Source organism: Grus americana, chromosome 3 (genome assembly GCF_028858705.1).
Source record: "Grus americana isolate bGruAme1 chromosome 3, bGruAme1.mat, whole genome shotgun sequence".
NCBI classification, from domain to species: domain Eukaryota; kingdom Metazoa; phylum Chordata; class Aves; order Gruiformes; family Gruidae; genus Grus; species Grus americana.
The window spans coordinates 71695376-71718250 of NC_072854.1; the positions used below are offsets into that span (position 1 = coordinate 71695376).

Genomic DNA, 22875 nt, shown 5'->3' on the forward strand with positions numbered 1-22875 from the left:
CCAGTACTGCAGGCTGTGTTGAAGCCGTGTACTCCAGGCAAGTATTGGGAGGGCTAATCGCTTTATAACCCTCTAATTAATAACTGTGAGGTAAAAGTGGTTTTGACTACGTAGAATAAGAACACACAACCCTCAGTGAGCACCACGCTCAAAAGCAGCGTGATCAGCCCTGAAACACGTACTTTGCCAGAGGAGGTTGCTCGGGCGGTGAGGGGCGTGTCTCCATTTTGCCCCATCCGCTTGCGGAAGGGCTCCCTGGAGCCTACCCCAGCGTCCCCGCTACTTCCCGCCCTGTCCCCGCCGGCGAGGAGAGACATGGGGGCGGCAGCCGCGCCGTATCTTCCTGTATCCCTGGCCTTGCGAGAACAGGGGAAACAGAGGCACTCGTTGGTGCGTTTGACACGCACCTTTCCTCAGGCCGGGGGACACTGCAGCATGGAGGCGCGCAGCTGCGAGGACGGGCTCGGCCCCGGGGCTCGTCTCGCTGAGAGGCCGACGCGCTTGTGCGGGCATCCAGCCCCGAGGAGGGGAAGGGCTTGCAGCGAGGACATCCTCCAGGGCGCCTGGCTGGCTGGCTGCCTGCCCCGGACAGCCCTCTCCACAGTCCGCGGCCTACGGTGGGGCGGGGCCGCACTGCCTCGGCGCCAGTTCCTCCTCCGCGCCGGCAGAGGGCGGCTCAGCGACGGCGGGCCGCGCCGCCGTGCGGAGACGGGCGGCGACTATGGCCGTGCTGCTGGAGACCACGCTGGGCGACCTGGTGATCGACCTGTACACGGAGGAGCGGCCCCGCGGTAGGAGCGCGGCGGGCCGGGGCTGGGGCAAGCTGGGGCAGTCGTGGCCAGGAACGGGCGCTGTTTTGCCCCTTGCGCGGGCAGGTGGAAGCCCCGAGTAGAACTGCGGGCAGGCTAGTCGCTGCTGCTGGGAGCGGTCGGCTGTAGGCAACGCTTGCAGCCGCCCTCCGCGTTTGGATGGCGCCTGATCGGTCAGGAAGTGCTGGTTTTTAGCCGCCCGGCCCTGCTCGCGGCCGCCGCTGAGGCGCTGGGGGAGGACGCGCGGCTCGCTCCTCTGCAGCAGCCCGGCTGGCGGTGCGGCCGCCGCGGCTCTGGGGGCTGCGAAGGCGCCCGAGGTTTTCCGCCGTCCGGGAAAGAAGAGGCCTTTGGGCCGCTCCTGGCCCCGCCAGCCGTTGGGCTGCCCTCAGCGCTGTACCGCCGCGCCCCCGCCCCTGGTAGCGAGGCGGGCCCTTTGCCGGGGCTGTCGCAACTCGGTGTTTAGCTGCCGGCAGGGCCTCCTGAGGAAGCGGGCTTCCCACGGGTGGTTTCCCGTCCGCAGCACGCCTCCTCCCGCCCTGCGTTTTGGCGCGTCGCGTCGGACCTCGGTCCTGGGATTAGATCCAAATGAGTGCCAGGATTTCCCGTGGCCACCAGCGGTTCCCGTGGGCTGCTTGTGTGTCTGTGTGTGTGTTTGAAATACTTACAAGCATCACGTGCTGTTGGGAACTTTGGGATTTTTTTTATTATTATGCGGTTTTTATACAGGTAATGCATGTTTATTCAAAAAAATTGAGAAAAATGTAATCTATTCTAAATCAAAAGGCAACTGTGATCTTCCTTCTTTGGTGTTTGGAAAGAAACTGGGGAGGAAAAAAAAAGTGCATTTCTCTCTAAGTGGCTGGATTTAGGGTTCTGTGAATCACTAGAGGTACACTTCAGGGGAGGAAGGAAGTGTTACCTCTCCTTAGAGCATTTCTCACAGCGTTTATAGGTTGTACGCTGATAAGTCTTAACACGATCTGCTCCGAAAATGCTTTTCTACACATTGAACTGGATATCTGTTATATCTATACTTATTATATTTTGGGGTTTCTTTAGTAAATGTTGTTATAATCTCTTACAGCTTGTCTGAATTTTCTGAAGCTCTGCAAAGTCAAGTACTACAACTACTGTCTTATTTATAATGTACAGGTGAGTATTCTCAATTCCTTATTTTTTTTGTTGGTGTAAAGTCACAAACATGAAAGCAACATCTTATGTATTCTGCTTTGTGATAGAGGGATTTTATTATACAAACCGGTGACCCCATGGGAACTGGCCGTGGAGGAGAATCCATATTTTGGTAAGTGAAAGTTGTGTTACTTAATCAACAGAGAAGTTGTATAGGGGAATAGGGGTTCCAATTAGATTGTCTTCAGCTCTCTTGGGGCAGAATTACTGATGGGAAGTAAAAATATTGATGCATAAACTTAATGGTTGTCATACCTAAATACCTTTTTAATTCCTATGCTGCTTTTGACCATTCAGATTTTGTTTCTGGACAGTATTCTATCGCTGACGTTAGAAGTGAAGTTACAACTAACAAGTTGTACATAAATATCTGTTTGTTTAAAAGGAATATCGAGGCTAGACTTGATTTCCTCTAAAAATTTACTTGAGTTCATTTTAGTCGTGTTGAATGTATATAAGGAAATCACTTTTCTTCCTTGTTTAAGATGTTTTCAGTGGTCATGCACATAAAAGTTGAAGAAATCATTCAGCTAGGATGGAAGTTAGCAAAGTGCATGTGTTCTATCTGATTTCTTTGAAATTGTTATTAAAAAAAAAAGAATTAAAATTGCAGAGCAGAACTAAACCTGGAGTGCTGGGGAACACAGTATGCAGAGATAAATAGCTGAGTTTGAACAGAGACAGTGTTGCCAGACCAACATTGACTTTTCTAAGTTTGATCTGTCAGATCCTCTTAAACACAAAACCTTGAAAACCTGGATACATGGATCACGAGTCTGGTGATCCTGGAAGCAGTATGATTGTGCTAAGCAGATGCAAGTCTAGGTAGGTAAACTTGCCAGACCCGCGCTGTCTCTGCACATAGGTAGATCAAGTTTATTTTGATATTATGCTCTTACAAGGATTGGTCTTCTGAGGCTCTTTGGTATGGCAGATAGGGAATTATAGCGTGATAGCATGTGGCAGAATGTGTTCCGCTACCAGCATGGAGAATGGCAGTTTGTCTTTTCTACCTGTTCATTACTACTGAAATCCATGAAATTGGAGTTTCTGTTCTTGCTACCCAGGAAACTGATGCAGGCAAAGTTTAATTTGAATCCTCTCTTTGTAGAGGCCTTATACCTGCTTAGCAAAATGAGTTCAGACAGAACACTGTCCTTAAATTTGGGCAAATGTGTGTATTGACCATGCCTCTGTCAGTTATGGAGTGAAACAAAATGAGTGATATCAGGGTTAGACTTAAAAAATTAAAAAGAATTTAACAATTTGCCATATCCTGTGTATCTCAAATTACTGTATGCAGTCCTCTCTATGTGATGAAATAAGTTTACACATAGATTTAGTGGCTTTCCATTTATCTTGGAAGAGAAATTTGACATAAATTACTAGGTTTTTACAGTGTGGATTAACTTACTTTTACAGAACCTACTTATCAAAATATGTATTTGCTTCATGCCTTAGAAAAATGGTATGTACTGCATTTAAAAAGATACAGATAGACCCCATCACCGCCCCCAGAAAAGCTGCTGTGAATTGCCTCAGAGAAAAATCCGTAGTTCCATGTAATATAAAGTGAATTATGTAACTGTACAGGTCTATAAAAATGTGCATGGATGCAATGTAAATTCTGGTTTTATTTGAATGCCAATGTAAAAAAAATTAAGATGCTTTATGTACTGTTTCACAGCATTTGTTTATTTTCCAAATTCCTTTGTCTTATAACGTATTTGTTGTACATATTTTCAGTCAGCTGTACGGTGATCAAGCTAGATTTTTTGAGGCAGAAAAAGTGCCAAGAATTAAACACAAGAAAAAGGGAACCGTGTCAATGGTGAACAATGGCAATGATCAGCATGGATCACAGGTCAGCATATACAGTGTTGGAGAGCCTTGGTACATGTCTAAGTAACTGAGATGAAAATTCCATGAATTTACAAAAGGGGCATAACAATGACAGTGTCATCTCAATAGCATCATCTTGTAATATGGTCAAAAGGCACATAAAAACCCAGACGTAGATAAGTATTTCGCATAGTGTCCCAGGTGCCAGGGGGTATTTGATTACAGACAAGAAAGAGATTAAAATGCTCAGATTCAAATCCTGTCCTAGATTAATTTTATAAATTTTATTTGTTAGCGTTCAATCCTCTATTTTTTTTCCCTATCTTAAAACTTTCTTGTTATAACTTCATGTTAGTTTGGAAACTGAAATGATACCACAGTTTCCTCTGTATGGTTACATAAGTGTGCATTAATAATACAATGTAAGTTTACAGTTTTGTCCCAGTGCTGTTATAAAACAATTTTTGAAAGTGGTGTTGTTCCCTTTGCTGTTCCCTGTTCATGTCCACAGAGTTTTTGCTGTAGGTATATTTAAAGCTCTAATCTTACAGAATGATATTCTTTCTATATGATCTAATTTAGGTGCATTGTAACTTTTATATATTAAAATGCATCACTTGTAATATCTGTATGTTTTAATTTTTAAAAGGGGAGGGGTTTAATAGTGGAAAAGCAATTAAAAAAAAACCTATGGTTTTATTCCAGCTAGAGCTTGTAATATAGAGAGTTAATTTTGTTGCTTCCCTGCATTGTATATATAAAATTGTTTGGGTGGGGAGTTTAGGAAGAAGAGATGACATTTATATTTACATTTAAGAATGCAGCCTGCTAGCATATACACAGGCATATGGGAATGAATGCAGTTCCCAGGAACATTATTGCAGCTTCTTCCATGGGAAAGAAAAATTCCAGGAAGAAATTATGTGGGGATGGCTTATAAATATAGCGTAGCTTAGTGTAACGTATACCAAATACTAACCAGTCTTAACTGTGTGGCAGAGAATGAGGAGTAAGGTGTTACCAGTCAGATTGTAAACCATGGATGTAATGATTGTATTCTGTTATTTGTACATATCTGCTTCTTCCTCCTTGGTTCATTACCAAGTGTCCTCTGTCTTTATTTTGTTACCAAGTGTTCAAATGGTATCAATTTTCATAGCTTCAGTTTTGCCCTAAAGCAAAACACCTGATTTGTGTTAGGCTTTCAGTGTTGGATCCAGCTGACGTAAGTCAACACTACTGTGTTCTAGTACTTCTCCCAGTGCTACTGCATCCTGTTTTTTGGGAGAGAAGGGTTTGTGATACAAGGGAAGGAAGAAGAAAAATCTGGGTAGAAGCAGGTAAAGGTAGAATGATGGAAGCTTTTGCCAAAATTGTGAAAATGCACCTGCTGAATGGAGTTTGAACAGGTGTTTTTTTCTGCTTAGCTCACTGCTGCCCAGAGGGGCAGCCATGCTCTTTCTGTCCTCTCCCTTTCATCAGCTGTGATGCATGTCACATTCTTTGCTGATCTTGCTCGACCAACCTACCTGGCAGATAAATATCTGCTCTTCCTTGGCCAGTCTGGTTTTCTGCCAGGTTACTGAGTCATGCCAACACGCACAAGGGCTCAATGAGCTGAAGCTGTGAGCTCGTGCAGAGGGAGACTTGTATGAGAGAGCCTCTCTTCCTCGGGTGGTGGCTGTAGGTTGGCTCCCCGTGTTCTCAGAACTGATGAAAGAAGACTAATCTTCTCCTGCAGAAGTCAGGAAGAGTTTGGGGTTTTCTCACCACTGATTTCAGTAAGAGTTGTACCTCTCCTAAGGTAAAACTTAAGCCCTGAATTTTTCTGTTTATTGTTACTGATTTAGTATCATCTTTTCTAGTTTCTTATTACTACAGGGGAAAACCTGGATTACCTTGATGGTGTGCATACAGTATTTGGAGAAGTGACAGAAGGCATGGATGTATTGAAGACAATTAATGAAACCTTTGTAGATAAGGATTTTATCCCCTATCAAGATATCAGGTGTGACTGCTTTTAACTTCCCTTTTTGAGGAATACATTATAATTAAAAAAATTAATTTTTTTTGAAACTAGAATAATATAGCAATGTCACATGACCTGCACACAGTATCTTAAATACTGCTTTACTCTAGTATTATTGGTCAAATAAGCAGGTACTAAAACAAACAACTATATAAGAAAATGTGCAACTATGTTGCCTTTACAAAAACATCAGTACAAGTATTTACAAGCATACAGTATGCTTGGCTGTTTGGGATATAACAGAATCAGCGGAGCTGGTTTCCTGTTAGTTGGGTAAAGAGAGTTTTATTTGCATGTGACTGATGCTGGTCTTGGTTTTGTTTTCTATAAGGATAAATCATACAGTGATTTTAGATGATCCATTTGAAGATCCACCTGGCTTGTCTATTCCTGATCGCTCACCAGAACCTACTAAGGAACAGCTAGATGTGAGTGTTTATGATAGCTTCTTCGGGAAAAGTTGGAAGAAATTATTTAATAAACTTATCCCTGTTAGTGGCCAGCACAGACCTGGTCAGCATAAGAAATTATTTTTCTAAATAAGGGCATGTAGTGATAGGATGAAGGCTAATGACTTTAAGCTAAAAGAGGGTACATTTAGATTAAATATTAGGAAGAAATTCTTTACTGTGAGGGTGGTGAGGCACTGGAACAGGTTGGCCAGAGAAGTTGTGGATGCCCCATCCCTGGCAGTGTTCAAGGCCAGGTTGGATGGGGCTTTGGGCAACCTGGTCTACTGGAGGGTGTCCCTGCCCATGGCAGAGGGATTGGAACTAGGTGATCTTTGAGGTCCCTTCCAACCCAAACCCTTCTATGATTCTAAGAATTCTGTCTTTCAGACTTTGTCTGTCAAATCTATATCCTAAAAGAACTACACATTTTTAGCATAGGAGGATAAAAGATGCTTTTCTACTCCATGTTGAGTTCCGATATGTTAAATGCTTGTCTGTTATTTGAGGTTATTGCTGTGTTTAATCAAATATGGCTGGTTAATCTTTCAAGAAAGGGATAAAAGGGTGACTTGGGCACTCTCCCTTTTGACTATGGTGGAGTTAGGTTGGAAAGCTGTATTTTAGATTTCTAATTACAGTGCAGTTAAGCAGAACATTCAGAATATTCACCTTTGGCATGACCGGCTTTTTGTGTACTCTGGTAGAAGACAAAATACAACTAGCATTTATTAATATTAAAGTGCTTACTGTTGTTTTCCTTTTAAATGTGAAATAGTCTGTGTTTCAGTGGAAGTAATCTTGGTCATTCTTTGAGTTATATCTGCAAGTGTGCATACTGTCATGGTGTATTTGATCAAACAGGAGGAATTTGCTAAAAATATGATAGTAATTATTCAGAACTTACTCATAGCTTGCAGTTATGGAAATTGCTATGTGATATTATCTCCTTGTATGGAAACAGTTATTTCAAGCAATGAAAAAATTGGCTAGACACAATATTGTTTATTTTTCAGCTTAATAGATATAATTACAAGATTGGAATTAGGCTTTCACAGTACATCTGCACCATGGTTAATCTCTGATGTACCTTCAGATGTGTTAAATGGTAAAGGAGTTTAATAGCTTGCTGCCAACTGTGTAGAGATTCGAAAGCTTTTACTTCGTTTTCTTTCTCTATAGCCTGTCTGAAGATGTACCTTTTGGTTTAGAAATGTCTGTAAGAAGGGCAGCATTCTGGAGATGCTGTGAGGAGAAAAAATTAAACCTCAAATTCTGCTTAGATGTAGACATGTAAAAATTAATTTGTGTTGTGATATACTATATTTAATGTTTGAGTCTTATTAGACACCACAGATGTTTGCAGAGTTCCTTATCTTTGTTTCTGGTAGGAACTATCTAGATTAGAAATGAGTTGACACTGGTGGTAAGATGTTGATTATGAGATGGGAGTATAAAAGAATTTAGAATATGTAACTGAATATGGTTCAAATTGGGCCTGAAAGTTCATACATAGTTCATAGTGCCTGAAATACATGAGGATAACATCTTCTCTCTCTCTCTCTCTCTTTAATCTAAGTGGGAAGAACAGAATGAAAGCCCAGCTCTGCAGAGATACAGTGCTTAAGCATTTTTGATGTCTTGGGAGGTGAGGGGGAGGTCATCCAAGTAATATTTGGAAAGTAAGAAAGAATGTTTGGCCATGGCTTGGTAATAAATAGCTTTTTCCTTCATTTTTCAGAGTGGCAGAATAGGAGCAGATGAAGAAATTGATGACTTGAAAGGCCGGTCTGCAGATGAAATAGAAGAAGTTCAGGCAGAAAAAGAAGCAAAAACTCGTGCCATTCTTCTGGAAATGGTGAACATTTTTCTGTATTTACCTTTTTTAGATATTATTCCTGTGTGTGCATGTTATATTAAGCCTGTGGGGATGTGTACGATTTATCTTGAAATTGCTCATCTGATGATGATGGCTCAGAATCTGTGCTATTCAGTGTCTGTGGTACAATGAAAAGGATTGAGCATGAGCACTGGAGGTGGCTTTCTGATAAAACCAATGATACTTCATTTGCAAAGCCAGGATTAAAAGTGGACCAGTGGAGGCTTTATAAAAACTTGCTAGAAATGCATCCAGTTAAAAACCATAACATACATAATGTGCTGCTGAATATTTTTAATCCTGGAAAAGGTTTAGCATGTGTGAGAGAGACCTGAGCTGATTTGAGATAATCTCTTCCAAGTGCATATAGTGGCATTGAGATCGCATTATTCATATATGTAATGGTTGTCTTCCTTCTGTGGGATGAGTTGAATTTAACATTGGTTAACTTTATGTTCTTTTCTTTATGTTCTTTTCTTAAATATAATGTTTGGTAACTGCTGGCAGTTACCATATATTAACGAAAATTTTGAATAGGCTTTGAAGTCATCTGGTTTTTTTTTATAAGAAAAACACACACGCTGTGTGTGGGTGAATCTATCACACTTCTTTACAACTACGAAATTGAAATTTACGGTGATTAGTTTGCAGCAGAGACTAATACCAAAGTCAGTCTAGATGTAGCCACAGTGTTGCAGAAGACCTGCAAGTGTGGGCTCTTGTTTTGCCACAGCAGTCGGACTAATCACCTGTTTTCCAGACAAGGTTAGCTAAAAAAGGCAAGTGGGATACATAAGCCAATGCGGTAATTTCCCCTGAGTATTGCTGGGTGTATGCAGTAGGGAGCTATGTTATATAAGCTGAAGAGATGAAAAACTAAGTGTACTGAAAAAAACCCAACTATTCGTTCCATTGTTCTTTTGTCGAAACAATAAACTTCTCTGAGAGTGTCATGTGCTTAAACTCCTTTTGTATCCTCTTTTGTGCAATCTGCATCTTGTGTTATTTTACTTCTTTGTGCTATCAAACTACTATGCGTTACCTTTTTATTAACACATTAAGTAAAAGATGAAGATAAATAGTTTAAATAGCACTAGTCTTTTGTTCAGGTTTTAAAAAGAAGTGCTCCAATTCAACAGGAGGTGGTGTGTGCATTTGTATTTTCCTCTGTAACTTAATTTGAGGATGGGAATTTTGATCAAAGGTTACAAACATTGAAGTTGTGCTGTAAGCAAGTGTTGTTTCTTAGTAAGCACGAATGCTTTCTCCCTTCTGTCTGTCTGAACAAAGCTGTATACTTGTAACTTCTTATCCTTATCAAGCTATCTTAAATTTAATTTATCCTAGTTGTTGCCAGATTTCAAGGAAAGGTGATTTTATCTTGGGTACAGACAGAGACTAAGTAATAGGTCCAGTCCACTTTTATTTTTATAACAGACTGGCTCTAAAAGTACACTTTCACCTTTTAGAACTGTGTATTTGTTATGTTATGAACAGGGAAAGTGAGGTACAAAGTATTTGTGACTTTCATGGAATCCGAGTGGTGGAATTGCAAATAGATAATAATTTTTAGGTGCTATGGAAAACCCTTTTTTTGTGACATTGAGTAGGAAAAATATTTTATTAACTTTTTATTTTGTGATAGGAATGTGTCTGACATCATCCAAAAGATGTGTTGCCAGCGTGCCTGTGGCAATAAAATGTGGAGAGCTTTAGGCAGAAGTGATGAGAATCTTTTTGTGTGTGCCACAGGTGGGAGACTTGCCAGATGCAGAGGTCAAGCCACCAGAAAACGTGCTGTTTGTTTGTAAACTGAATCCTGTGACCACAGATGAAGACCTAGAGATAATATTTTCACGATTTGGTCCCATTAAAAGGTAATTATTGTAAAATAAGAAAGAAAGCTTTCTTTGTTGAAACTGAACTTGATTCCCACCAGTCTCTTTAGGTTTGGCTGTTAAGTAGTATTCTGGTGTCTCAAGATTCATCCTGCACCTGCATGTATTTGGATATACACCACAACAACGGTGATACAAAATCGGATCTAGGTAGATGAGTATCCTGTCCCAGGAGTGGCTTTAACTGAAAGCCTAGGGAAGTGTAGGAACAAGGAAACCATATGATACTCTCCCCAGCCCCCTGTCCTCTCCCTTCTTTCAGCAGTTTTATCTTAGATGCTACATGAGCTCGATACAGCCTCTGGGTTTTTCTTTTCCGTGGAAATATGTATGGCTTTGAGATAAAGCAACAAACATTTCTGGCATTCAGTGTACTCCTTGTATATGATGTTGAATGTCATTTGCTATCTTGTTCAGTTTTTCTTTTAAGAACTTTCTGCATTTGTTTCAGTCTTTATTTTTGCCACCTGTAACAATTTAGTATCATCAGCAAACTCCACTGGTGACCTCTTTACTTTCTCAGTAAGAAATGGCTGTTTACTCTTACCTGGTCTTTCACATGTTCATCAATGCAAAGATGTTTCTTATGCCATTGCTGCTTAGTTTCCCCAAAAGCCTGTGGTGCAGGAGTTTATTAGAATTTCCAGAGGGATTTCAAAAGACTGCATCAAATAGATCATCATCGTGCATAAGCATATTGACTCTTTCAGAACCCTTCACTTACGTTTATTCAGATGGTCCTGAGTAGGTCCCTATTTGTTCAGATGCACGCTGACTCTGTTCTGCGTTCAGTTTCTACCAGTTTGTGCAGTACCAGCATACAGGCCTGCAGCCTCTCAGATGCTTTTCTAGACTATGTGTGTGAGTGAAATTGGCATTTTGTTTGGCACTCTTACAACTCCAGCATGATTTCTGGATGTCCTAGAGATAGCTTATACTTTTTTCCTTATTGGTTTGTTCAGTACCTCTTCTGCAGTCCTTCTGCTTTCAGTTAGATTCTCTGAATAATTCACAAAGGAGGGTTCTAGCACAAGACTGTCCTGTCTTCTTGCTTGTTGATGGCTACTGCAAAGAATTGGTAAGGCTATTCAGACAAGCTGTGTTGTCTTTTTTTTCTTTTTTCCTTTCTCTCTATTTTTTTTTGTCTTGATCATCTTTTGGATTGTATATTCTAATCCTGATTTGTCACTTCATCAGTACACATGGGGGAGCTCTCACCTTATTAAATCTCACCTTAATACCCCATTTCCTGCCCTTGTTGCCTGTCTGACCTCCTTTAACATCCTGTAGTCAGAATTCTCATGTCATATACAAGAGTTTGGTAATACTTATGTTCCCATTTTGCATGTACTGGTTCAATACTTTAGGCTTCTTATTTTTGCCCAGTGAACTGCCTGATAAGAAGATGATTGCTAAAGAGGTGCTTGCTAAGAAGAGAAAGTTTGTCACATGATGTCTATTTAAACTTTCCTTTAAAATGACTGAGAAAACAGAATGTGAAATTTCTTGTCTTGTATTAGTAAAATGCAGAAAATCAATAACAAACTGTAGTGTTGGAAAACAGGTTTTGTTTCATTAATCAGAGATTCATCCCTAGTTCTACACTTGATGTTAACCACTTGTGAGTTAAGTGTAATAATTACTCAAGTAATGCCACATGTGGGGGTGTCTGCACAGAAAAAAATACATCAGTAGGGATGTCAGAATCAAGTGTTATAATACCTTCAAGGATGTTTTTGGGTTTTTTTTCACTGTTATTTTCGCTTTTAAGCAGTGCTTGCCTGTCCTATGTGTTTTGCTCCAACAGCATTGACATTTTAATTTCATATCAATTTTTTAGCTGTGAAGTGATTCGAGACTGGAAGACTGGTGAATCTCTCTGTTATGCTTTCATTGAGTTTGAAAAGGTATGTTATTTAGGTATATACTGTATGTGGATTCTGCTTATAAAAGTTCATCTCAACATACTTCCCATTAAGGAAGAGCAGTGAAATCTTCAAGTGTGGGGTAGCTAATATTTTCTCTTACTGACTTATAGAAGTTGTAGGTCCTTAATGAAAAAAGGGATCTGCTCTCCTCCCACTGATTTCAAGACAACCTAAGAACATACTTTTATTGCGTGCTTAGGTTGTCTTAAAACCTATGGGAGGAGAGTGGGTCCCTTTTTTCCCCCAGAGCACGTTAGGACTTTGAAGAGTTAAAGAAGGGAATGCTAGGGGAAAAAGGAGGCATGCTGCATAGAGAGAAGGGTGTATGAAAGAAGGTAGATCTGTGTGTATAGTAGTGTCCCATATTGGGCTTGTAAATGGTGCTTGCTTTACCAACATGCTGCTCTTACTGTGAGACTGATAGTAAAAGTTCTCTTGGTGGCGCATAGTTTCTTGTTTGTATCTGCTAATCTCTTATCTGTGAGAAAACTGGAAAACACTGGAAAAGTGTTCTCGCTTTTCCTTAGCCTACTTATGTACATAAAATTGAGCTTTTATTAGTTGTTGTCCTTTTTTCCTTGTTTTTCTGAATGTATTACATGTGCCAAACACATAGCTGGATTGGCAAGTTTTTGAAATAGTGAAATGAACCAAAGAAGTGGAATTTGAAATGTTTACATTTGGACAAAGCATAACTATTTATTTTGAAATGGCACAATGCAAGAACTGCTGTGCTTTACGTGATTTTAGAAAAAATGTGTGCCATTAAGCAGTTGAATTTGTGTTTGAGCTCTTAACTGAATATTTCTATGAAATAATCATGACTCAGAATTTTTTGGAAATAATAATAATATCAGGAGGAAGACTGTGAGAAGGCCTACTTCAAAATGGACAATGTGCTGATAGATGACAGACGGATACATGTGGATTTTAGCCAGTCTGTTGCAAAGATTAAGTGGAAGGGAAAAGGTAGGTACACTTGTGATTCTTTGATCCTTATAACTTATTAAACCGTTGCTTCTAAACTGTAAGTATCATATATAGAGAAGCAATTGTTATGACCTTAAATCATCTCATCTTCAGGGATATAAGTTTTCCTGATACTGTAGTAAATAGAGCAACACAGTTGCTAGCTCTTCTCTTCACTTGTTCTGTATGAAAGAGTAGAAGGGTTTACTATATTAACATTACATTGCCATGGATTGCCTTTTTATCAGATGTGGTTTTGCCATTAAATCATTTGTTCCCCATAAGCTTTAAATTGATGGGTTTTGATATTACTTATTAGCAAAATAATATGGCAGTACATTGTTACTTTCCAGTTTCTTTTCTTTAGTCACTGTATGACAGTTGAGTGTATACAAGAAAAAAGTCAGTATTGAGGCCAGGGATCTCCCCTCTTCACCTCCTGTAAGTCAAGCATGTTGCATAGCAGGCTGTATGTTATAAAATCCAGTTTCAGATGTTTGAGGATATTTTGGGAGGAAAAAGATGATGGGAGAGGTGGATACAGCGGTTGTTGGGGACATGAGGAAAACACTGGACTTAGAGACATGACTGTGCATTGCAGTGGTGATGTTCTTACATGTCTTTGCCTGAAGCAAAGTGCAGTCAGCCCTCAATTGTTTGCATATAATCTTGCCAGGTTGGGGACTAGTCATGAGCACTGAGGTACTAGAACTTGTCCTGCACAGAGCTCCAATAACTGTAATCTACTCCATGCTCTGCAGTGCATCCTGTGTACTAACTGACTACATGGAAAACTGTTCTTTATCTAGGTAACTTAGGTCTAAATTGTCCGAACTATTGGAGAGCTAACTATATTGTCATCTTGTTGTGCTTATGTGGTACCCAAAAAATGACCTAGGGGAGCTATTGTCCTTCCGTCTTCAGTAGTCATTTCTGACCTAGCCAGTTCATGTTGCAGTTTTAAGTATGATCATGAGATGGCAGCACGTTGCTGTAGAATAGTTTATTAATCTGTGAGCTGGTACTTTCAAGTGAATGGATGGAAAATGAAATCTGTTATGCCCCTCTTTAAATCAAGACATGGCAATTTTTTTATCGTTTTCCACTTGAAATTCCTAAGCTGTAGCTGTCTTGGAGGTTTCCCTTTGTGCAGCCAAGAGCAAAAATTCATTTAATAATGAGAATAGTCTGTAGGCTTTCATGGTAACAGAATTTTAAGTAGTGTGACATAGGACCTGTAATCAAAGTGGGGAGTAGCTGCTAAATCCTGCTTTCTGATCCTGTTCATGCGTTGTCTCCACTGGACATCAGTGGGGAGAAAGTCGTATGTTGTTTAATGGGATCTGCAAGCTAGAGAAGGACAGAAAATCACAACTTGTCCTACTGTCTTCTGCTCTGTTATCCAGATGTCAGTGTTGTTTCTGGAACTGTATCATGCTATGAATCTCTGTGTGGTTATGCAGAGCCCTTAAATTCATAAACAGAACTTAGTGATAGGTGTGGATCTTGGTTGTTTTATTCAGTTGGAGTGAATTGAATGTATTTTTCTGTGGACAGGTGGGCGGTATAGCAAGGAGGATTTCAAAGAGTACGAAAAAGAACGTGACAAACCTTCAAAACTTACTCTGAAGGAGAAGGTAAAACCAAAGCAGGAGTATCCTTTTCTCGTCAAAGGTATTTTTTGCACTAAGTACAGTTTATGAAAACAGCCTGGAAAAGACTTACTATTCTTAAAGCTTGTCAAATGGCTGTTTTGCTGTGCTTTGTATAACCATTTGGTGTTTGAGATGGAATTAAGCTTTTTGCATTTTTCCTTTGATGACTTCAGTGAATTTAGTCAAATGAGAATGTGCTGTTTCACTTCCATGTGTGTGGAGATAAATAATGTTCCCAGTCCAGAGCCTTGGAATGATATGGGGCATAACAGAGTTTTAAGTAGCTTCACAAGGGACCTGCTGCATCCAGAATGAGACCATTGTAGTAACTAAATCATGCTCTGCAATTCTGCTTTGCTTGTGGTGAGCATGAGAGAAGACTGTAGCTTGTTCAGATATCCACAGGTAGAAAAGAAAGGAGAATTGGGACCTGGCTGTACTTTTTGACAGGACAGAATTCAGTCATCGTAGCACAGCTGATTTTTTTTCAATGTGTATCATCCTGTTCTAATTGAAATACGTTTTAAGTCTTGGTAAACCCTGGTCTCATAAACAGGGGTTTGTTTGCTTCATGAGCTTTTATGTTCTGCTCTTTATTGATATTAAGTAACACATCTGTCCTTAACCAACACCATCAGTGCCAAGTATGACCTTGTGCTGGATGAGGATATAGAAGAGTCTCAAACAAGTCGGTCACACTTGGCTAAAAAACAAAAGAAGAAAAAGCACCACCACTCTGAAGATGAAGAAGATAAGAGGACCAAAAAATCTAAGGTACTGACATCTTTGTGCATTAAGTTTATACCCGTTTATTGTTCTCCTAATAAGAGAAGCTGGAAAAAAAAGTCTAATATTGACCTGAGGACATGGTGTGCAAAGTCTCATAAAATACAGCAATTGCAAACATACAGAAGGCTGATGTTAATATCTGATTATGAAAGAAACTTTCCAGATCTTCGTGGACTTTTGAAGCTTGACATGTCTGAATGGCTTTTTGCGAAAACATCCTGAAGAGGCAATGTAACCTCTCATACAGTAGGAGATCTTCAGCACTTTGAACCTGTCGTTCACATATTCCCAGTCATAAACTACTAGTTAATCATATTTCACAAATGCAAACTATTTATTTTCTTGCCAGACCAGCATGTGTTGGCTTTTTCCCATATGAAATCAGAAACACAATCTCTTTGCATTATCTTTTTTTATTTTTCCTTAACTGTTTTGGAAGTGTTTTTGTAAAATCTGTATGCGGGTTTGCTTGCATCTGTATTGCTCAAGCACGTGGTGCTGTAGGGCTCAGACTGTGGAGGAGATCATCAGAAGACAGTAGTTCTGTCGTTCGTTATTTCCACTGCAGCCTGTGAGGTCAGTGTTCTTACATTTCTGTGAACTTGAGATAGTCAAGATGTTGATGTTTCATGGAAACAGTGTCTGCAATGATGAAGTGGAGGGTTAAACACCATTAAAGTGTGAGCATTAGGGAGAATTGAGCTAAGCTGGAAAAAAAAAAATCAAACCCCTAATATTTTAACAATGCAAGCTTTATGAGTGAGAACAAAGCTGTCTTCTAGCAATTTTGCAGAAAGTGGTAAGGTTCCAGTCACAGTAAATAAAACCATTGTCCTGGCATGAGTTTTGAGTACTGCCTTAAGTTCTGTGTACAGAGAGCATACATGATTCGGTTGTTCCATTGCATCATTTCTTGCTATGATGCTAAAGATAACTTTTCTCATGAATGTTAGCAACTAAATCTCTTCCGTGACACCAGTAAGCCCTATTGTTCATTTGTGGTACGAGTCTCTGTCACTATTTGTATACTAATTCAGTTGGGCTCCTTTCGGTGGAGGGGAGGGACCTGTTCAGATAATTAAAGTCTCGATCAGAGCATATACATACAATAGGTCTGAACTAATGTTGGTTTAGACTTCCTCCTGTCTTTTCGGCTGATTGACATTGTTGCTTTAACATTTTTGAAACAGATACTTCTGGAAGTAGTCTTTGTTCTTGATGGCTCAGAAATTACACCTGTGGAACTGGCTGATCATGCGTTATTAGCAGAGAACATTTAAAAATCACTCAGATGTCTCCACCCCTGCAGGTGGTACAGCAAGTACTGGCAGCAATAGGCTGTTAACCTCTGTATGTTATAATTGTTACAAGGGGACTGCAAGACACATTAGCAGCGGATTTCATAGCAGAAGAATGCGAGGACAGAGGGATTCCTGGTGCTGTTTCCAGGTTCTGGAAAACAGGATTTTCTAGTGCTTGACTCTGTGATCTCTTCTGTGTCTCTGTATATCTTTTTGTAATTTAGTTGCCTGCTTCTATTGTGGTTTGTTCATATAGCGTACTGCTGCTGTATTCTGGTGTTTTCTTTCCCACTGCTTTCCACTGTTGCTTACCTTTACCTGTTTTGATATAAATAGCTTAGCCTTCTTATGCCCAGAATCACAGGTGGAGGCTTTTTTCTATCCTCTGATGGCAAGCAACATAGTCCCCTCTTGGAGCTGTGAGAACTAATTTATGGGAAGAATCTTTCTCTGTGCCTCTACTTGAATATTCTTGTTATTGTGTACTGTATAGTGTGTACATACTGAGCAGTATGTACTCAGTCTGATTTAGAGGTTCAGTATGTATCTTGGGCATGGCCCTTTCCAGATGAAATCTGCAGGCAGCTTACTTGAAAAATCCTGTTTAACATTAAAAAAAAACCTTAAAAATTACATTTTGCATAAGATTTATAATTTGGGCATAATCTGGGGAATTTGTACAAGAACAGGGGAAGGAGGCATGTTTTTGAGGCAGAGTACGTTCAGTGTGAATGCTGAGACCAGCACAAAGCATAACAGCATGGAAACTTTTTTGATGAACGGTGCCATTTGTAGTATAGGGAAACAAAACATTTTCCCTTAACCTGTTTTGGAAATATTAGAATATATTTGAGGCAAAAACTTCAAAACCAAACAACAACAGACCTTGTACAACTAATTGGCCAAAGACCACAATAGCCATGCTTCATGCTTAAACTTCTACCCTGAGCCCCTAGTGTGGCAGAGATTTTAATTAGCAGACAACAGGGTCTTATAATGGAAAGTTCTGACAACTGAAACTGCAGTTTGTGCTACCAGCTCCAGCTATGACTAAAGGAGTTTTATTTTCTGAATAGTTTCCATGATGTTGAGTTGTTTTTCTGTTCTCTTGCTGTCTTTTTTTTTCTTTAGTATATTTTGACTCATCCTTTTCTTAGTCCGACACACGTTTCCTGTATCTTCAGCCTCTGTGTTGATATTTTAAGAGTATATTTTTGAATCGTGCTGTTTGACTTGATTCCAGAGGGCAGAAGAGGTAGGGTGTTATGGCTTGCTTTTAGTAGGTAACAGGATGTGGGTCTGGAGCAGGAGGCTGCATTACCATGTGAGTTTGTGAATGGGATTTGGTTGAGGTTTTTTTTTTTTTTTAATACATACAGGTTATGCTTCTGCTTGAGATCTATATTATGACTGTTTCCTTTCTGTGGTTTTTGGTTCCTTGGATTTTTATTTTTATTTTTAAGATAACTGGATCAGTGGAGGACTATAGCTTATCCAGTAGATTTTTGTGAGCTATAGGGGCTTCCTGACTTTCAGATTTCTGTAGTGCATGGTTTTGGCAAAGATATTGATTATTCTGGTTTTAATTTCCTGTTCTTGCTGCTTATTGGGCACTGTTTTCTTTATATTCAGGGTCAAGTTTGATCAAAATCTCTCTCCTGAAAAGGCTGTTTCTGATTTTTTACTCCTTTTAACCTTTAACTAGTGTGCTTAATGTATGTAGAGGTGGCGTATTTGTTCTATTTTTGTGGTATTTCTAGCTGATTTACCTTCAAGTGCAGTTTAGCAAGTTATTATTTTTGACAAAGCCAGCCATGAACTTCTGGAGAAGTGTATTTCCCTCTTTTCATATTTCCTTCCACATGTGTGTTCACCAACACAATGCTGGATTAAGAACTGGGATTATCATCACTTATTGACTGATAAGAGGCTGTGATCCTAGATTGAGAAATCTGGACTTCAGCAGTAACAGCCTGTTTTTAACTTGGCATGCTTTTCTTCCTCTTCCAGTTGGAAAACAGCATGTTTCTGACTTACAGGGCATAAAAGATTTGATTTCAAAATACCATTATTTTTAGTAAGAGTATTTAAAAAATTGACTTTTTTTCTGTGCCAAAGACTTTAAAAAGGCACAATCTTATTTAAGGGGAAACATAACCAATTTTGGGGGGGAAACTAAGATGCAATTAATTCTATTAATTAAAATTACTACTTTTTTCTTTATACTATGATCATATTAGCTACTGTAATGACCTTTTTGTGGCACTTTCAGACTTGCCCTGTACGCCTATACTCTAAATGTTTCTGTGAAGGTCATTGTGCTTAGCTGGCTCCATGCTCATGTGACTTTTTAATCCTTTCACTAAGTTGCCCTTTTCTATGGCATTGAACATAGGCTATTTGTCTTCTCTAACCTGTTCCCTGCCCTGACTTGGCCAGTAGCCTGTCTCCAGTGTCGGCTTGGTAGATTTTTTTCAACTGATTGCTGTTCTACTTTTCTCCTGTTTCTCCTTGTGCTGGGAGGAAACTTCAGCAACAAACCAGCTAGAAGGAAGCAGTGTATCAAGCTCACCATCTGTTTTTCTGGCCAATATTTTTGTCTTGTTCCTCTCTAGTCCACCACCAGCCTGTCCATCTTCTGATATTTACTCAGACCTTGCCACAAAGGGGCTTGAAACCTGTTGTCTTGTTCAAACAGATGGAGGCTGAGGCATTTGGGTACAAGAGTAATATGACTGTGCATCATTCTGAAAATGAAGGGACAAACGTCTTATAGCTGGGATCACCGCTCCTTTTTGATGGAATCATATTTTAATATCTGTACTGAAATAGAGTTTGACAGTAAAGATGTGGAATAAACATTTGGCCACCAGTGAGATTACTGTACCCAGCAGTAGCAGAAATTTTTTGTTATCTAGATAAAGATCAAATCTGTGATTATTAATGTGTATGTTGGTCCAGGGATTTTATGTTGCTTCTTTTAACTCTAGTATTTCAGCATTACTTGCATAATTTGAAAGGTGGTGTTTGCTCTGGGAACCATCCTGATCACTGCCTTTCTGGATAAAAGCTCTGCTTCGAGTAGAGGATTTTGGTTTTTGTTTTTTTTTCACTATTCTTTTAAATAAAGTTTGCTTGTTTGTACATGCAGTATAGGTTTTAACCATACAATTGTGAAAGCTACTGTCATGAGTACATGTTTAGAAAAATGAAAATAGTATCTGAAATTAAGAAAGAAATACTGTGTAATTTAATGCAGGCATTTTTCATAGTTCATAAAGATCTGTGTTTAATAATTGTGTTATTAAAATTCCATAAAATATCATCTGTCTGCTGGAGCATATAGCAATACTAAACTTTGAAGTGATCGTACCTTCAAAACAAAACCGCCAACCACCTTCTTAATAGCAAGTTGTATATGTATCTTTCTGCAGGATTCTGAAGCTCCTCTTGTATTTTGTTTCACTGTATATCTTAGTTGAATAATAAGATCAAAATAGTCTTCAGCAGTGCTTGAATATGTTAGTTCACATGCCAAAACTGTGTTATGTATTAAGAAAATCTTTAGAGTTCCTTCAAATGCAATGGCAACTAAAGTGATCTTTATTTTTTTTACTTTTAAAATTGCCATGATGCTGTGGCCTGTACGGGTGTTGATGTCTCCACATAGTTGTTCTAGCATGTGCTGTGCCATAATCTCGTTAGTGTGACATTTTACAGTCGGAGTAATTAAGCCATCTTTCCTTCATTTACTAATACACTGTCTCAGTGGTTTCATGCTGTCTGCCTAGTGCACCAGGTGAAGCAGGTATTCTACTGACAGCAATTCCTCCTCTGTTGCATAAACCTCATTTCTTTCCAGAGCAAATCCATTCTGTATGCTGAGCCGCTCAGTCAGCATTCTTGGTGACAATATACAGAAAGCCAGGGAAATTAAAAATTTACTCATTTTGGCTACCTGAACTGACAGCATTTTTTTTTTAACATTGTGCGTGTTCTGAAACACCATTACCATTTGTGGTACATATTGTTGGTCTCTCCTTTTTAGGCCATTTTAAATTAGATAGACTTTTACCCCTTAGAGTTTACTATCTGTGTAATGAGTGTATCCTCATGTATGATGGGCCATACCCATCAGCCTACAAAATACAACTAATTTTTCATTGCCTCATTATCATTTGACTGTACATTTAAAAGAATTAGATTCTCCATATTGCCTTTCCTAGTGGACTTCAAGCTTCAAGGAAGTTAAGTAGTTTGTGTGCATGTGTGTGTAGTTTTGGTCTTCGTAACTGTGTCACTCATTTTTCCACAGCCTAGAATTTAGGCCATTAAGGATTATTACAGGCAAGTCTTAAAAAGTGTTCTGCATCTTCATAGCACTGGAATGCCTGTGGGGCCTGAACCAAAACCTATGATTGAAATACTTCCATTGCTTAAGTAAGAAGTCAAAATCCAAATCTAGCTTAGAAGCTTGTGTGATGCTTATGAAGAGTTTGGTAATATGCATCTGAGTTGAATCCCTGATATAACCAGTTTTTGCTCAAGCTACCTAGGAAATACAAGCAGCAACATGCCTGGCAGCCATGCTTTTTTCCATAAATGCTGACAAAAGCTGTAGACTTTTCTTCTTCATGTAGTTACAGTGGAGGGGGGGTTTATGCGTTATCTTTTTGAAATCATCATGGATGCAAATCTGTTTCGGATAGTACCAGCCTTAGCTAAGGAACCACCCATGCTTGACTTTTTTTTTTTTAGTTCTCTTCATGTCTTTTCCCCTTTCGTCTGTAACTGTGTATCTATCCAATTGCTTTAACAGGATTCTGATCGAAAACACGAAGGAGAACGCTGCAGAGAGAAGATAGAGAGTGAGAAGAAAGACTGGCATCGGAGCCGCAGCCGATCTCAAGAGAGAGACTACACTTACAGCAAGCAAAGAGACAAATACAAAGACGACTTCAGAGTAAGAGACTGGGATAAAAAAGCAGACAGAAGCAGAAGTCCTAAGAAATCAAAAGACAAAGAGAGGTCCAAGTACAGATGAAGAATGAGGAAAAGAGAGAGGGGAACTAAAATATGTTTTCTTCCAGCATTTCCAACATTGTCTCAAATGGACGTGCAGTTACTGGGTAACAGCAGTTGCCTTCTGTTGGCAGCTTGGCATTATAATTCAGTGAATGCCCAGTGTATGGCTGTCGGAGTAAGCCTTGATTCCAGAAAGATTGTTTCAATAAAGTATTTCACATTAGTGAAATGGTAAGAAATGTTGTCTAAAGCTTTTTGGAAACATAAACATGCACTAACAAGTGAATTGCCCTTCTCCACTGTGAAGAGATTTGCAGGATGTACCTCCCCTTTCTACAAGGAGTTTGTATTTATCTGTCAGTACTTTCATATGCTATGGTAATGAGTGTGATAGAAGACCTGGGGCGACAGAAACGTGCTGTGCACGCTCCTTCCAGAAAGCACACAGATACAGAATTTTGAGTATTCTCACACAAATGGTATTTCCTTCCTTTAAGTGCTTCTTGTTGGCTTAGTCCTGTCAGCTCGATTTGCTGGCACCACTGTGCAGCAGTGGTTAAAGGCACTGAAGTACTACTGTGCCGCTTGCAATGGCGATGGAAGTGCTGCACCACACTGAATTAATAGCACTTGCTTACTTATGTATGCAGATAACTTGACGTTGTGACATTGCTGGAGGATGCCTCTGAAAACTGAGATTCACTTGATACTTGGCCCATCTGGCCTCTGTAGTGTTGAGGGGGATACAGCTGCTATGATGTCAGGCAGTTTATGTTGGGTGGGTAAGAAAGAAGAAAATAGTCACTAGCAGAATTAGCAGAAAAATAGAATTTGTAACTTGCATTGTATTTGCCGAAGCCTAGGTGGGATTAATTTTCAGGTTTTGTGGTAGAAGCAGGTCAGTTAATAACTCTTCCTCTACTGAGGAGTGAAGGTGATGTTATCAGAGCCTGGCTTCTGGTGAAAGTTGGCAGGCTCTTAAATGCCTGGCTTGCTCTGATAAACAAGACCTTACCTTTTAAACAGTGTTAGCCAGTATGCATACATTTTAAGAACATGTATGTCGTCCAGAGGAGAGGTCTTGCATTGTTAGGAGGGGAGATGTCTTTTC

At 39.7% G+C, this 22875-nt stretch overlaps 1 protein-coding gene across 1 annotated transcript; it reads left to right on the top strand.

The window, feature by feature from the left end:
• The first annotated feature begins 307 nt into the window (after window positions 1–307).
• PPIL4 (peptidylprolyl isomerase like 4) lies at window positions 308–22003 on the top strand. Its single transcript, XM_054821020.1, has 13 exons — window positions 308–791; window positions 1894–1961; window positions 2048–2112; window positions 3747–3864; window positions 5708–5850; window positions 6203–6299; window positions 8062–8178; window positions 9952–10076; window positions 11938–12004; window positions 12883–12994; window positions 14552–14648; window positions 15288–15423; window positions 21559–22003. Exons 1-13 carry the CDS (start codon window positions 722–724, stop codon window positions 21781–21783), a joined length of 1440 nt encoding a protein of 479 aa, XP_054676995.1. The 5' UTR covers window positions 308–721; the 3' UTR covers window positions 21784–22003.
• Window positions 22004–22875: the final 872 nt, after the last annotated feature.

Excerpts from the sequence above, each read along its gene's own strand:
- PPIL4 (XM_054821020.1), top strand. The coding sequence starts at position 722 with ATGGCCGTGCTGCTGGAGACCACGCTGGGCGACCTGGTGATCGACCTG. Across the intron at positions 12,995-14,551 it reads GATTAAGTGGAAGGGAAAAG|GTGGGCGGTATAGCAAGGAG; the intron begins GTAGGTACACTT and ends TTCTGTGGACAG. Across the intron at positions 15,424-21,558 it reads AGAGGACCAAAAAATCTAAG|GATTCTGATCGAAAACACGA; the intron begins GTACTGACATCT and ends TTGCTTTAACAG.